Source organism: Alligator sinensis, unplaced genomic scaffold, assembly GCF_000455745.1.
Source record: "Alligator sinensis unplaced genomic scaffold, ASM45574v1 scaffold427_1, whole genome shotgun sequence".
Classification (NCBI taxonomy): domain Eukaryota; kingdom Metazoa; phylum Chordata; order Crocodylia; family Alligatoridae; genus Alligator; species Alligator sinensis.
The window spans coordinates 57814-71421 of record NW_005843089.1 but is presented as its reverse complement, the minus strand read 5'-3'; the positions used below and the strand labels follow the sequence as shown (position 1 = coordinate 71421).

Here is a 13608-nt window from a genome sequence, read left to right as displayed (position 1 = left end):
CGGTGCTGAGCGCAGCTCGCCCCCAGCGCGGGGAAGATTGAGGCTGCTCCTGCCCCAGGTGGCAGGCAGATCAGGGGCCCGCAGCCCCGGAAGGAGTCCAGCAGAGCCCCCACAGACCTCCCAGGGATGTGGGCAGGCCCCTGATCTGCCTGCCAGATGACAGAAGGCTGCTGCTGCTCTGCGCTCTGCCTCCCACCACCGGGCTCAGCTCCCAGTGTCTTGCAGCCCCATGAAACTCAGTCCAGTGGTGGGAAGCAGAGCGCAGCACCGGCTCTGCCCACCTCCTGCCACTGGGCTGAACTCCATGGAGCTGGTGGAGCCGATCTGAGTGCAGCCGGGTGGCGTGAAGCAGGCAGAGCTAGTGCTGCTCTCGGATCAACTCCGTCAGCCCCACGAAGTGCAGCGTGGTGGCGGGAGGCATTGAGAGCCAGGGCTGCACTCCCCACTGGGCTGAGCCACCTGGGGCTGTGGAGCCACTCGGAGCACAGCCCTGGCTCTCCCCTGCCTCCCACCACTGGGCTGCTTTGAAACTCGAAACATTTTGAAACGTTTTGAGTGCCTTCATTTCATTTCAAAGCTGTTTCACTGCTTTTTGTTTCATTTCAATTTTGCTGTTTTGAGCTCTAAATGTATCAAAACAGCTTTGAAACAAAACCCTCCACGAAATTTCCCATAGCCCTAGTAATAATAGACCGCAGTATGAATATGAGCTGGCAGTGCCGTGCTGTAGCCAGCAGGGCAAATAATACTCTGGCATGCATCAATCGGTGCATCTCTAGCAAAGCCAAGGAGGTGATTCTTCTGCTCTACTCAGCACTGGTGAGACTGCAGCTGGAGCACTGTGTCCAGTTCTGGGCACCACACTTTAATAAGGGCATGGATAAGCTTGACAGAGTCCAAAGGAGAGCCACCTGTAGGATCAGAGTCTTAAAAGGCAAGCCATACGAGAAAAGGCTGAGGGATCTGGGACTCTTCAGCCTGAGGAAAAGAAGGCTGAGAGGGGACCTGGTAGCAGCTTACTTCTATACTAGGGAAGTACATCAAGGGCTCAGTGAGCAACTGTTCACCAGGGCACCCAAGGGGAAAACCAGGAGTAATGGCCACTAACTCCTGGAAGACTGATTCAGGCTAGGCCTTGGAGAAGTGGCTAGTATTTGCTTTGGATTTGGATTTGGCCGGTTTGGGGGAAAGTGATTAAATTCTGTGATTCGAATCACTGTCCTGATTTGATTCAGCCGAATCTGATTTGGAGATACGGCAAGAGCCGAATCTCCGAATCAGTCAGGCCAGGCCCATCCCCCGCCCCTCTCTCAATGGGCAATGGCTGTCCTGCCCGCCTCAGCTCCCAGCACTTGGGGGAAAAAAAGCCCCAGCGCAGCAGGTGCTGCTGGGGGGGGGGGCGATTCCCGCTAACCCCCACTGCCCATGCTGCATGGGGGGGCTCTGCATGACCCCCTGAACTCCCCTCCCTGCTCCCCCAACTCCCCCAACCCTCCCATGGGTGCCCTGCATGAGCCAACTCTGGCCCTTTAAGAAAAAAAAACCCTGAAGAAACCCTGGGACTCACCGCTCCTGCCAGCAGAGGGCAATCCCCGCTGCCCTCCGCTGCCCCGCGCCATGTGGGGGGCTCTGCATGAGCCCCCAAAGCCCCAAGGTGGCATCCGGGGTGGTGAGTCCCAGGGCTTTTCTCACCTTTATTTTTCTTAAAGGGCCAGAGCCCTGGAAGACAGGGCAGCTGTGGGGGAGCGGGGGGAGCAGAGGGGGTTGAGGGGGCTCATGCAGAAACCCCCATGGAGAATGGGGTAGTGGGGATCGCCCCCCTGCCCTGCAGCACCCGGTGATCACCAGGGCTTTTTTTTTAAAGTACCAGGAGCTGGGGCAGGCGGGCACTGTCATGTGGGGGCTGGGGGAACAGGAGCGGTCCCCCCTATGGTCCCCTCCCCCACCCTAGTACTTACCAGCTTGGAGTGACTGCAGTTCCCTGCTGCAGCCACCAGGGACTGTCCAAATCATCAAAGCTCTCCTAATCTTTGCCAAAGATTTGGAGAGCTTTGAATCGATTCACACCTTTAATTTGGTCCCTTGATTCAATTCAGATTTGGAGATTCGGCCACTGAATCAGGCCGAATCGAATCACCACCCGAAGCTTCACACAGCCCAAATTCAGGCTCAACATTAGGAAAAACTTGTTCATAGTCAAGGTGCCAAGACTGAAGAATAAGCTCCCTCTAGAGGTGGTGCAGTCACCTATCCTGAAAATCTTCAAGAGGAGACTAGACAGTCACCTTGTTTGGGTCACCTGACCCTCAGTTATCTTTCCTGCTTGGTGCAGGGGGCTGAACCCAATGATCTTCGAAGGTCCCTTCTGGCCATACAATCTATGAATTTTCTCCCGGTCAGCCGACTACATGTGCCGTACAGTGCAGTAAGCTGTCACAAGTAAATTTGTTACTTGTATTGACAGGTAGCAAATTTACTCATGATTGGAGCAAATCACTGTGCAGTAAGCATCTGAACGTGTAGACACTGACACATGCTGTGCAGTAATTTGCTCTAATGTCTAGTAAAGGGTCTCATGTAGACAGGCCCACTGAGTGTCAAGAAAAGCAGCAAGGAGGAGGAGGTGGGACCCTCATCATATGACACCTTAGTGTGCTGTTGGCCGTTGACTTCCCCCTGCTTCAATAACAGACGCTCGAAAGGGTGACCATACTTGGACAGAAGTTACACATGAAACACCACACAGAAATCTGTTCTAGATGTTTAAATGTCTTGTGATCGCTCATGTTTTCACAGGTGGATTGTGTGGCTGGGGTCATCATGGGGAACCACACCAATGTGCAAGAGTTCATCCTCCTGGGATTCCCTGGCACGTGGTACTTCCACTTCTCCCTCAGTGTGGTGTTTTCTGTGATGTATGCCCTGACGGTCATAGGGAATGTGTCCATCATAGCCTTGGTGTGGACCGCCGCACGTCTCCACACCCCCATGTACTACTTCCTCTGCAATCTATCCTTCCTGGAGATCTGGTACACCACAACCTGTGTCCCCAAAGCCGTGGGCGTCCTCTTGGGAAACAGCCAAACCATCTCTTTCACCGTTTGCATCTTGCAATTGTTCCTTATTTTCTCCCTGGGCTCCACAGAGTGTTTTCTGCTGGCTGTTATGGCCTATGACCGCTATCTGGCTATCTGCCACCCCCTGCGCTATAGCTCCCTCATGAGCAACACCTTCTGTACTCAGCTGGCTTGTGCCGCATGGCTGAGTGGTTTTCTGGGTATCTCTTTGATGGCATTCCTAATATCCAGGCTGTCTTTCTGTGGCCCTAACATCATCAATCACTTTTTTTGTGACATGGATTCCTTGATAGCTCTGTCCTGCACTGACACAAGTCTTGTTGAGTTGGCAGAATTCTTTGTGTCAATTATTGTTGTCGTGGCCTCGTGTGCTGTAACCTTGATCTCCTACATCTACATAATCTCAACCATATTGAAAATCCGGTCAACTCAAGGCCGGCGAAAGGCCTTTTCCACTTGCTCTGCCCATCTCTCCGTTGTGACTATTTGGTTTGGTTCCACCATTTTTCTGTATGTCAAGCCTTCTGCACCAAATTCACTGGACATGAACAAACTCATCAACAGTTTTAATACTATAATAACTCCACTGCTAAACCCTTTCATTTACACTCTAAGGAACAAAGAAGTGAAGCGAGCCTTGAGCAAGGCATTCAGAAGAATGTGAAGTTGTTTTTCATATAGCATGGGCATAATAGGCATGTCCAGACAAGCGCGCATGTGCCTCTTGTGGCATCTCAATTCTACAAATTGACATTGGCATCCAGGGAGGATGACTGGAATCCCTCTGGGTTAAAATACATGGGGAACGTGGCACAGGGGACACCATAGTAGGAATCTACTACAGACCTCCTAACCAGAACTACTGTTCACTAGGGCACCCTTGGGGAAAACTTGTAATGGTCATAAACTCCTGGAAGATCATTTCACAATCATTTCAGGCTCAACATTATGAAAAATTACTTCACAACCAGAGTGTCCAGACTGTGACCATTACTCCTAGTTTTCCCCAAGGGTGCCCTGGTAAACAGTTGTTCACTGAGCCCTAGATGTACACCCCAGAACCCAGAAGCCCTACACCTATCTCCTTGACAGTTTGTAGGGTTCATGGCCTCAGCAGGGGCTAGCAGGCCTGCAGCTTTCATCCTGCTGTGCATTAACGCACACAGTGTCACCCCGTCATGAGTTTTGCTTGTCCGCAGCTTGACGTGCAGTTTCCCCCAAAACCCCGCACCTATCTCCTTGAAATGTGGCAGGCTTTGTGACCTCCACAAGGGCTAGCATGCCTGCAGTTTTGACCCTGCTGTGGCTTAACATATATACGTGACATGAGTTTTGCTTTCAAGATTTTGGGGTACAGTTTCCCCAAACTCCCTGCACCTATCTCTCATAAACTTAGCAGGCTTTAGCAGCCACGGTGAGGGCGTATTTATACCCAGCCTTGGTGTTGATTTAATAAAGGATCACCTTGAGAGGCTGGACACCTTCAAGTCAGCTGGTCCTGACAGATTACACCCTAGAGTACTCAAGGAGCTGGCAGGTGTCATAGCCCAACCATTGGTAAAAATATTCGAAAACTCATGATGAAATACGTGAAGACTGGAAGAAGGCCAATGTGGTACCCATCTTCAAGAAAGGGTGGAAAGTAAGTCCTGGGAATTACAGGCCAATCAGCTTGACCTCAGTCCCTGGTAAGATTCTGGAGAAAATTATCAACGAGACCCTTCTTGATAAGCTGGCTGATGGCAACATCCTGAGGGACAGCCAGCATGGGTTTGTCACGGGTAGGTCTTGCCTGACCAATTTCATCTCCTCCTATGACCAGGTGACATATCAGCTGTCAAGGGAGAAGAGATTGACATCATATATCTGGACTTTCAAAAAAGCCTTCAAGCTGGTGTCCTATATTCTCCTCATGGAAATATTGGCCAGCTGTGGCCTTGGCTACACCACAGTGTGATGGCTGGGAAACTGGCTCTGAGGTTGGACCCAGAGAGTAGTGGTCGATGGTAGCGAATCATTATGGCACTTCATGACCAGTGGCATCCCCCAAGGCTTTGTCCTTGGACCGGTTCTCTTCAACATCTTTATCACTAATGCGGACATTGGTGTCAGAAGTGCACTGGCCAAGTTCTCCAATGACACTAAACTTTGGGGCATAGTGTCCACACCTGAGGACAGGCTAGTGATCCAGGCCAACTTGGATAAGTTTAGTAAGTGGGAAGATACAAACCTGATGACATTCAATGCCAATAAATGCAAGGCACTCCACCTCATGGGGAAAAAAACCTGCAGCAAGCTTATAGGCTCAGCAGTGCTACGCTTGCTAGCACCATGGCTGAAAGAGACTTGCGGTCATGATTGACCACAAGATGAAAATGAGCCACCAGTGCGATGTCTCAGCTGGTAAAGCAAACAAAACTCTGGCTTGCATCTATAGATGCTTCTCAAGTCCATCTCAGGATGTCATCCTCCTGCTGTACTCGGCCTTGGTGAAGCCGCAGCTGGAGTATTGCATCCAAGTCTGGGATCCAGAATTCAAGAAGGATGTCGGGAAGCTTGAGAGAGTCCAGAGAAGAGCCACGCACATGGTCAGAGGGCAGGAGAACAGGCCATATGAAGATTGGCTGAGAGCCATGGGACTCTTCAGCCTAGAAAAGCGCAGGCTCAGGAAGGACCTGGTGGCTGCCTAGCCATAACGGGTGTGCATCAGGATCTGGGGGAACATCTGTTAACCAGAGCCCCACAAGGGATAACAAGGACTGATGGTCATAAACTCCTCCAAGACCGTTTTAGGCTGGACGTAAGGAAAAATTACTTTACTGTCCGAGCCCCCAAGGCCTGGAATAGACTCCCTCCAGAAGTGATGCAGGTACCTACTCTGGACTCATTCAAGAAACATTTGGATGCTTATCTTACAGGGATCCTTTGGCCCTAGCTGGCTTCCTGCTTCCAGGCAGGGGGCTGGACTTGATGATCTTCAACTTCCCTTCCAGCCCTAACGTCTATGAAATCTGTGATGGGAGAATGAAGACTTAGAGCCACTGTACAAGGTCCTGTTACTACAAATTTGGTTACCCTTGTTCAAGGTAGATCAATTCATTCTGGAAAAGAGACAAAGAAATGCTACTAGGAGGGACAGGGGAATAGACACCTTCACTCATTGAAGGACATTGGAAGAACTTGGCTTATATGATAGGCCTGTGCAAATAGGGAACTATTCAATTCAGATTCAGATTTGGCCAATTCGTATGCCAGCAATTTGATTCAGAGATTCAGATCACATTTCTGATTCGATTCGGCCGAATCGACTGCAGAAGGTTTGGAGCTGATTCGAAGAGATTTGGAGATTCAGTCATAGAGTATAATGGGGAATTGATGAACTATCTATAACTTTGTCATTTTTTGTCTGATTCAGATGAAACTTGCAGGGATGGTAGCTCCTGATGAATGCATGAAACCTGACAAGGTTCAAAGTGATAGATGCAGGGGGCTCTGGGAAACTGCACCTCAAAATTGTGAAAGTAAAACTCATGTCACATGTGTGTCCTACACCACAGAAAGGTAAAAACTGCAGGAATGGTAACTCTTGCTGAAACCACAAAGTGTACTAAGTTTCAAGAAGATAGGCGCAGGGGTTTCTGGGAAACTGCACCTCAAGCTGCTGACAGACAAAACTCAGGACATAGATGACACTGTGCGTGTTAAGGCACGGGGTTGGGGGTGAAAACTACAGGCCTGCTAGGCCCTGTTGTGTCCACAAAGCCTGCCAGCTTTCAAGGAGATAGATGCAGGGGGAGTCTGGGTTCTGGGGCCCTGCACCTGTGGCTGCACGCAGGCAAAACTCATGACATCGGTGGGTGACACAGTGTGTGTGTCACGTGCGCCCTTCCTGGCACTGGGGCCTCTGCACAACATGGCAGTGTGCCCCAGTGAGGCTCCTCCTCCCCTATAGCCTCAGTCCAGTCCACCACTGTAAACGGCAGCAGGTAAAAATGACTTGGGTAACTCAGCAATCAGCACCAGTAGCACCAGCAGCATCTCTGGTAGCCTAGCCAAACTGTCACAGAGCCTTTTTTGTTATAAAGGAATTGAAAGCAAGAAGTAAAGATGTTGCACTGGATATATATTACTCGTGGTGTGTGATGGCTTATCTTGTGTTTTTATGTTCATGTGTTTATTATGAAAAAATGGAATAGTTAAAGAAATATCTCTTAGGAAGCTTTCGGGTTGAAAAACCCTTTGTCAGGATGAGGAAGTACCTGCAGCTCGTGTGTCTCCTGGTCCTGGATGGAAGGAATAGTAAAGAAGCCAGAGGCTGGCCTGACATGCAATGCAGGCAAGAAAGCCAGCCAGTGAAAATGGAAATGGAGGCATTGGGGCGAGGGAAAGGCTGGGTGGGGAGGGGAGGGAAAGGGGGATGAAACAGCGCAGGTAAAAGTGCGGAGGTGCCTGGGGAGGCAGATGTCCGGCCGGTCGCAGTGTGCCAGAACTCCACTGTGTGTACTGAATCCATGAGTTTCTGCACCTACTACCTAGGAGGCTGATGATGTGCAGTTCATAGGCCCAGCTCTGAAAAGTGGTTTGTACATTCAAACAAGCACCTAACCTCATCACCAGAACTGAAGCCAACTTCCTACAGCTCGAAACATGAAAACCACCAACTATCTCCAGTACCCCCACAAACTGCACACCAGGATCTATCAAACGCAACAATACCCAACTACCTGTGGGGCACATTTCTAACCAAAAAACCACTGTGCCCCCCAGTCTCTCAGGCCCGATCCTGAGAGGGAACAAATTACAAACCATTTTTCACAGCCGGGCCTATGAACTTCACTTCATCAGTCTCCTAGGTAGTAGGTACAGAAACTCATGGACTCCATATACACACTGGAATTCGGACACATTGCAACCTGCCAGACAACTGACTGCCCAGATACCTCTGAACTTTTACCTGTGCTACTACATCCCCCCCCCCAAGCCTGTCCCTTTCCCCCTGATGCTTCCATTTCCATTTTCACTGCCTGGCTTTCTTTCACAGACATACTGATTTGAAACACTGAAACCCCCACAGTGTAGGAACTACTTAGCCAAGGCAGGAGTAAATCGTAACTGTGTGACCATCTTGCATGTTCCAAAGAAGTCTATGATATTCTCTTGAGTTTAAAATCTCAAGGGCTCTTTAACAAGAAGGCAAATATAAAACAACCTCCTTCCTGCAACCAATTTGAGCTCCGTGTCATTAATGAGGTGGGTACAGATAAACAGGTTGGATGGGGATGAAGGGTGTTGCCTGCTGATGGAAGAAGGGTATAATTTGCTACTGTATTTTGACTTGGAAATGTGAGGTTCTCTTTTATACTATGGAGGAAAATGACATGTTCCCAGGCCTTTTTCAACATCCTAGAAGGGTATAACTTTAATATGCTTGCGAACCAGGCGTGCTTGTACTGTTGCATGCTGCTGGGAACAAAGCTTTATGATGCATCAGTTATTAACAACCAAAAGCATTGTGTCTGCTTTGGAGAGAAAAGTATTGATGACAAGTACAGGAACTGTGCACTGACACGGTCCATTGACAAAGATGGTAGCGCGATCCACTACCTATTTTCAGCTTACTATTGATTTAGAGTTTATTATATTAATAAATAGGCATCCTACAGGCGATACTAACTCAAAGTCCTTCCATGATGCTAAAACTTTGCCCTATCTTAGACTACTTAATGTATGCTTACAGAATAGCTATATTGCTTCCCTTTATTATAGCCTGAAGTCAAAAGGAAATACTGTTTTTTGTGATCTGTGTAAGTAGCAGATCCCATTTGGACTTTTTTGATAATATTTTTTTCATCAACTAGAAATATTTCTTAAATTGGCGGAGGGAGGGAATTATGAAAAAATCAAAACCTTAAAAGGTTTTCCATTCAGCACATGTTCAGCATTTCTAGATGCACAATTGCAAGCTGAGAATTTGTATTCTGTCCATATATCATATTGCTTTGGTCAAAGCTGTTCGTGAGCCCACCTTAGATTCCTCACCTGTAAAATGGGGGAAATAATGCTACTTAATAATTCTTAATAATATGCTGGCTTAGCATATTACCAGAAGAAAAATTACTAGAATGTGTGCTAGGATATTCAAGCGGTATTAAATGTCAGTGACTTTGAAGTAATATTGGATTTCAGTAGGACTCACACTTCCAAATGAAGTTTCTTAGGAATCTTTTGACAAACCAGGCTTTGCTGGGAAATGCAGATTTGTTAAAGAAAAATGTTTGAGTTTCTTTGAAGAAACATCTTAGAAATGTAAGGCACTTTCTTGGTCGATTTCCAGTCTACCTCATGGGCTGTAGTGTATCCTGGGATTGTAGGATCCGTTACTTGAGTATGCAACCTCCAGGCAGACTAATAACACCAGACCATCCAGGGTCCCTGCTGTTATGTGGGATAGCCAGAAATGAGGACGTTTGGGCTACTGAAGTCCCTCTTACCAAGCCAAGAACCCAGACACGCCGGGAGCTCTAGTCCTCCCAAAACCTTGGTTCACTGCTCTTTTCGTTGGTACCTGGAAGATCTGTGAAATTTCAGACTCAAGTTGTAGCTCTCAGGGCTACCTGACTATCCTTTGTGAAGCCAAGACCTTGGAGATAGGAGTTTCAAAACCATGTGATCCGTACCCGAGCCAGGAGACCTATAATCTGGCATCTGCAACTCAGTGTGATTTGCCAAATTAAATCATTATAAAATATTGTTATACAATTATTGAATAATATTTTTCCTTCCCTCTGAAATTTTGCTCACTGCCAGCTGCTCCACTAGTGGATTGGGGAAGGGGGCTGGTACCTGCCCTTCCCCTGCAGCTCTTTGCAAGCCCCATGCCTCAATCGTCTGATAGGGGCATGGGGCTGGGACCTTCCCTGACCAAGACAGCTACAAATCCCCACTCTGCAATCATGGGGAGGAGGCTCGGGAGCCTGTTCCCTGACCAGCTCCATGATCACAAAGTACTGCGAGGGACAGGTTGTTCCCAGTCCCCACTCCATGATCGTGATAGAGGAGCCACATCTTGGAACAATCTCCTCAGTCCTCACTCCATGATTGTGAGCATGGGCTGGGAACTCCCTGCTACCAGGGCATGAGGGTATAGTCCCTGCCCGGGCTTTGGTTCCCCAGCAGCAGGCAGGTCCCAGGGCCCGGAAGCAATCTCCCACCCTCTGTAGCCCGGCCGACTAGAAGTCAGTTTACTCCCAGTCAGCCATCTACACATGCCATATAGTGCAGTAAGTAATCCCAAGTAAATTTGCTACCTGTACTGACAGGTAGCAAATTTACTTGTGATTAGAAAAAATTATTGTGCGGTAAGCATCTGCATGTGTAGACGCTGACACATACTGTGCAGTAATTTGCTCTAATGTCTAGTAAAGGGTCTCATGTAGACAGTCCCAATGAAACACATGAATAGCAGCTAGGAGGAGGAGGTATAGCCCTCACTATCTGACTACTTTGTGTGCTGTTGACTGTTGACTTTCCTCTGCTTCCATAACATAACTTTGACCATACTTGGGCAGAACTTATACACGAATTTTTGAGGTAACACCAACCACAAGTCTGCTCTTGATGTTTAAATGCCTTATGATCTCTCATGTTTTCACAGGTGGATCCTGTGGCTGGGGTAGGCATGGAGAACAACAGCAATGTGCAAGAGTTCATCCTCCTGGGATTTCCTGGCACGTGGTACTTCCTCTTCTCCCTCAGCATGGTGTTTTCTATGATGTATGGCCTGACGGTCATAGGGAACATGTCCATCATAGCCTTGGTGTGGACCACCGCACACCTCCACACCCCCATGTACTATTTCCTCTGCAACCTGTCCTTCCTGGAGATTTGGTTCACCACAACCTGTGTTCCCAAAGCTGTGGGCATCCTGCTGGGGAACAGCGAAACCATTTCTTTCTTTCCTTGCATCTTGCAATTGTTCCTTCTTCTCTCCTTGGGTTCTACAGAGTGTTTTCTACTAGCGGTTATGGCCTATGACCGTTACCAGGCTATCTGCCACCCCCTGCGCTATAGCTCCCTCATGAATAGCACCTTCTGTACTCAGCTGGCCTTTGCCTCATGGCTGAGTGGTTTTCTGGCTATCTCTGTGCTAGTATTCCTATTATCCAGGCTGTCTTTCTGTGGCCCGAACATTATCAATCACTTTTTTTGTGACATGAATTCCTTGATAGCTCTGTCCTGCACTGACACTAGTCTTGTCGAGTTGGCAACATTCTGTGTGTCAATTATTGTTGTCGTGGTCTCATGTGCTGTAACCTCGATCTCCTACATCTACATAATCTCCACCATTTTGAAAATTCGGTCAGCCCAAGGGCAGAGAAAGGCCTTTTCCACTTGCTCTGCCCATCTCACCGTTGTGACTATCTGGTTTGGCTCTGCCATTTTTCTGCATGTCAAGCCTTCTGCGGCAAATGCATTGGACAGGAACAAGTTCATCAACATTTTTAATACTATAATAACTCCACTGCTAAACCCTTTCATTTACACTCTAAGGAACAAAGAAGTGAAGGAAGCTTTTAGAAAGGCATTCAGTAGAATGTGAAGTGGTTTTCAAATAGCATGGGAATAAAGGATGCATCCAGATGAGCACATATGTGCCTCTCACGGCATCTCAAAGCAGTTTGAGACACCGCAAGTGGCACGCTGGGAACAAAAGAATGTTCCCCGCACTGCACATTTGCAGTACAGGCTCTAAATTCGACACCTGGAAATCCAGGTATCAAAAAATAACCTGCAGAAAAAGGTAAACCTGCAAGGCACTTTCCTGTAGCATGCCATGAAGCCAGCTGGGGTGGGCCCCTCCAAAGAGATGCTCTGGCATGCAGCCAGAGTATCTCTATGCCTGCCCATTACCCCAGTGGTCTACCATGCTTGCTCAGTATGCGGGTAGGCAGGAGTGGTGCAGGCTGCAGTGTGACCTGTACCCAGGCTCTGTTCCAAGGAAGTAGAGACTGAGGGTGTTGGGGACTGGAGGTGGAGGCTGTGAGGGTGTGGAGGACTGTGTATGGGTGGTGGGCTGCTCAGGAGGGTTGGGTTCTCTACCTTGCAACAACCGCCCTGCAGCAGCGCAGTAGGGCTGAGCGAAATGGCAGCGTTCCATTTTGACCAGTGTTTGGATGAAGCAGCATTTTGTTTTGACTTTTGTTTCATTTTGAAAGAGCTGTTCTGTTTTGTACCGTCGAAACAGGGTTGAAACGGTGAAACTGTTTCTATGTTTCGCCTATAGGATATAATGGGGAAGGACAAAGCAGCCCAAAGAAGCCCCTGCACGTATCTCCTTGAAAACTGGCAGGCGTTGTGGCCTCAGCAGGGGCTACCATCCCTGCAGCTTTCACCCTGCTGTGCCTTAACACACACAGTGTCACCCATGTCACGATTTTTGCTTGTCCACAGCTTGAGGTACATTTTCCCCGAACCCCTGCACCGATCTCCTTGAAATGTGGCAGGCTTTGTGACCTCCACAAGGGCTAGCATGGCTGCAGTTTTGACCCTGCTGTGGCTTAACATATATACGTGACATGAGTTTTGCTTTCAAAAGTTCAGGGTGCAGTTTCCCCAAACCCCTGCACCTATCTTCTTGAAGCTTGGCAGGCTTCATGCCCTCAGAAGGCACTACCATCCCTGCAAGTTTCATCCAAAGCAGGCCAGGAAAATGACAAAGTCATAGGCTGTTTTGTCTTTCCCCATTATAGCCTAAGGGCGCAATGTGAAAACAGTGTCAAAACGGCAAAATGTTTTGACTTGCCTCATTTTGTTTCGAGGCTGCTTTGACTATATCTGTTCCATTTCAATTTTGCTGTTTCGACCTCGAAATGGGTCGAAACAGCTTCAAAACAAAACGTGGCGAAATTTTGCACAGCCCTACTGCACAGCCCACAACCTGCCTGCAGCAGCAGCAGCCACAGGGCGCTGAGTGCCCTCCTAGAAGAGCCCCCCTACAACACAATGCAGCGTGGTGTGGCCCTAGCCACCTGGCATCTGGCGCTGACTGTGTCACGTGTCGCAGCCTGGGGCCATGCACCTTCAGGGAGGTCCGGGCCACTCTGGGTGTACCCAGGTTCTCGTCACTGCTAGCAGGGGCTGAGCCAGACTAGGTCCTTTCTCCATGGAACAGGTCCGGACTGGCCCAACAGCATGCGGGGCACTTGGGACCCTTGTGCACATAATTGGCATTTAGTCACTAAAAATGTCCCCGGTTTAATTTTTCTTTCTTAGTTTAAGATGGCTGAATAAGTAACATGGATGTGATTTACCATACAATGGCTTATTGTGCTATAAATAGTAAAATGTGCTAGATGGCATGTCAGAGCTATTTTACCTTCCTGCCCTTTCAGTACTACTTTACTGCCAGGTGGCATTTTAGGACAATATTTGATATTTTGGTTGGTTTATTTTCTTGGGTCATGCCAAGTTGTTTTGGGGGGGGGGGGTGTTGGTGGTTTTGCTTGAGAGACATGTATTTTGGGGTGTTTTT

General features: G+C 48.5%; 2 protein-coding genes across 2 annotated transcripts; both read left to right on the top strand.

Annotated features, from left to right (window-relative positions):
* Window positions 1–2820: 2820 nt before the first annotated feature.
* LOC102386803 (olfactory receptor 6F1-like) lies at window positions 2821–3741 on the top strand. The gene has a single exon (XM_006037239.1). The coding sequence runs from the start codon at window positions 2821–2823 to the stop codon at window positions 3739–3741; it is 921 nt and encodes a 306-aa protein (XP_006037301.1).
* A 7014-nt stretch (window positions 3742–10755) lies between these two features.
* On the top strand, window positions 10756–11676 carry LOC102386554 (olfactory receptor 6F1-like). The gene has a single exon (XM_006037238.1). The coding sequence runs from the start codon at window positions 10756–10758 to the stop codon at window positions 11674–11676; it is 921 nt and encodes a 306-aa protein (XP_006037300.1).
* Window positions 11677–13608: the final 1932 nt, after the last annotated feature.

Bases quoted from the DNA above. Each gene is read 5' to 3' on its own strand.
- LOC102386554 (XM_006037238.1), top strand. From the start codon at position 10,756: ATGGAGAACAACAGCAATGTGCAAGAGTTCATCCTCCTGGGATTTCCT.
- LOC102386803 (XM_006037239.1), top strand. From the start codon at position 2,821: ATGGGGAACCACACCAATGTGCAAGAGTTCATCCTCCTGGGATTCCCT.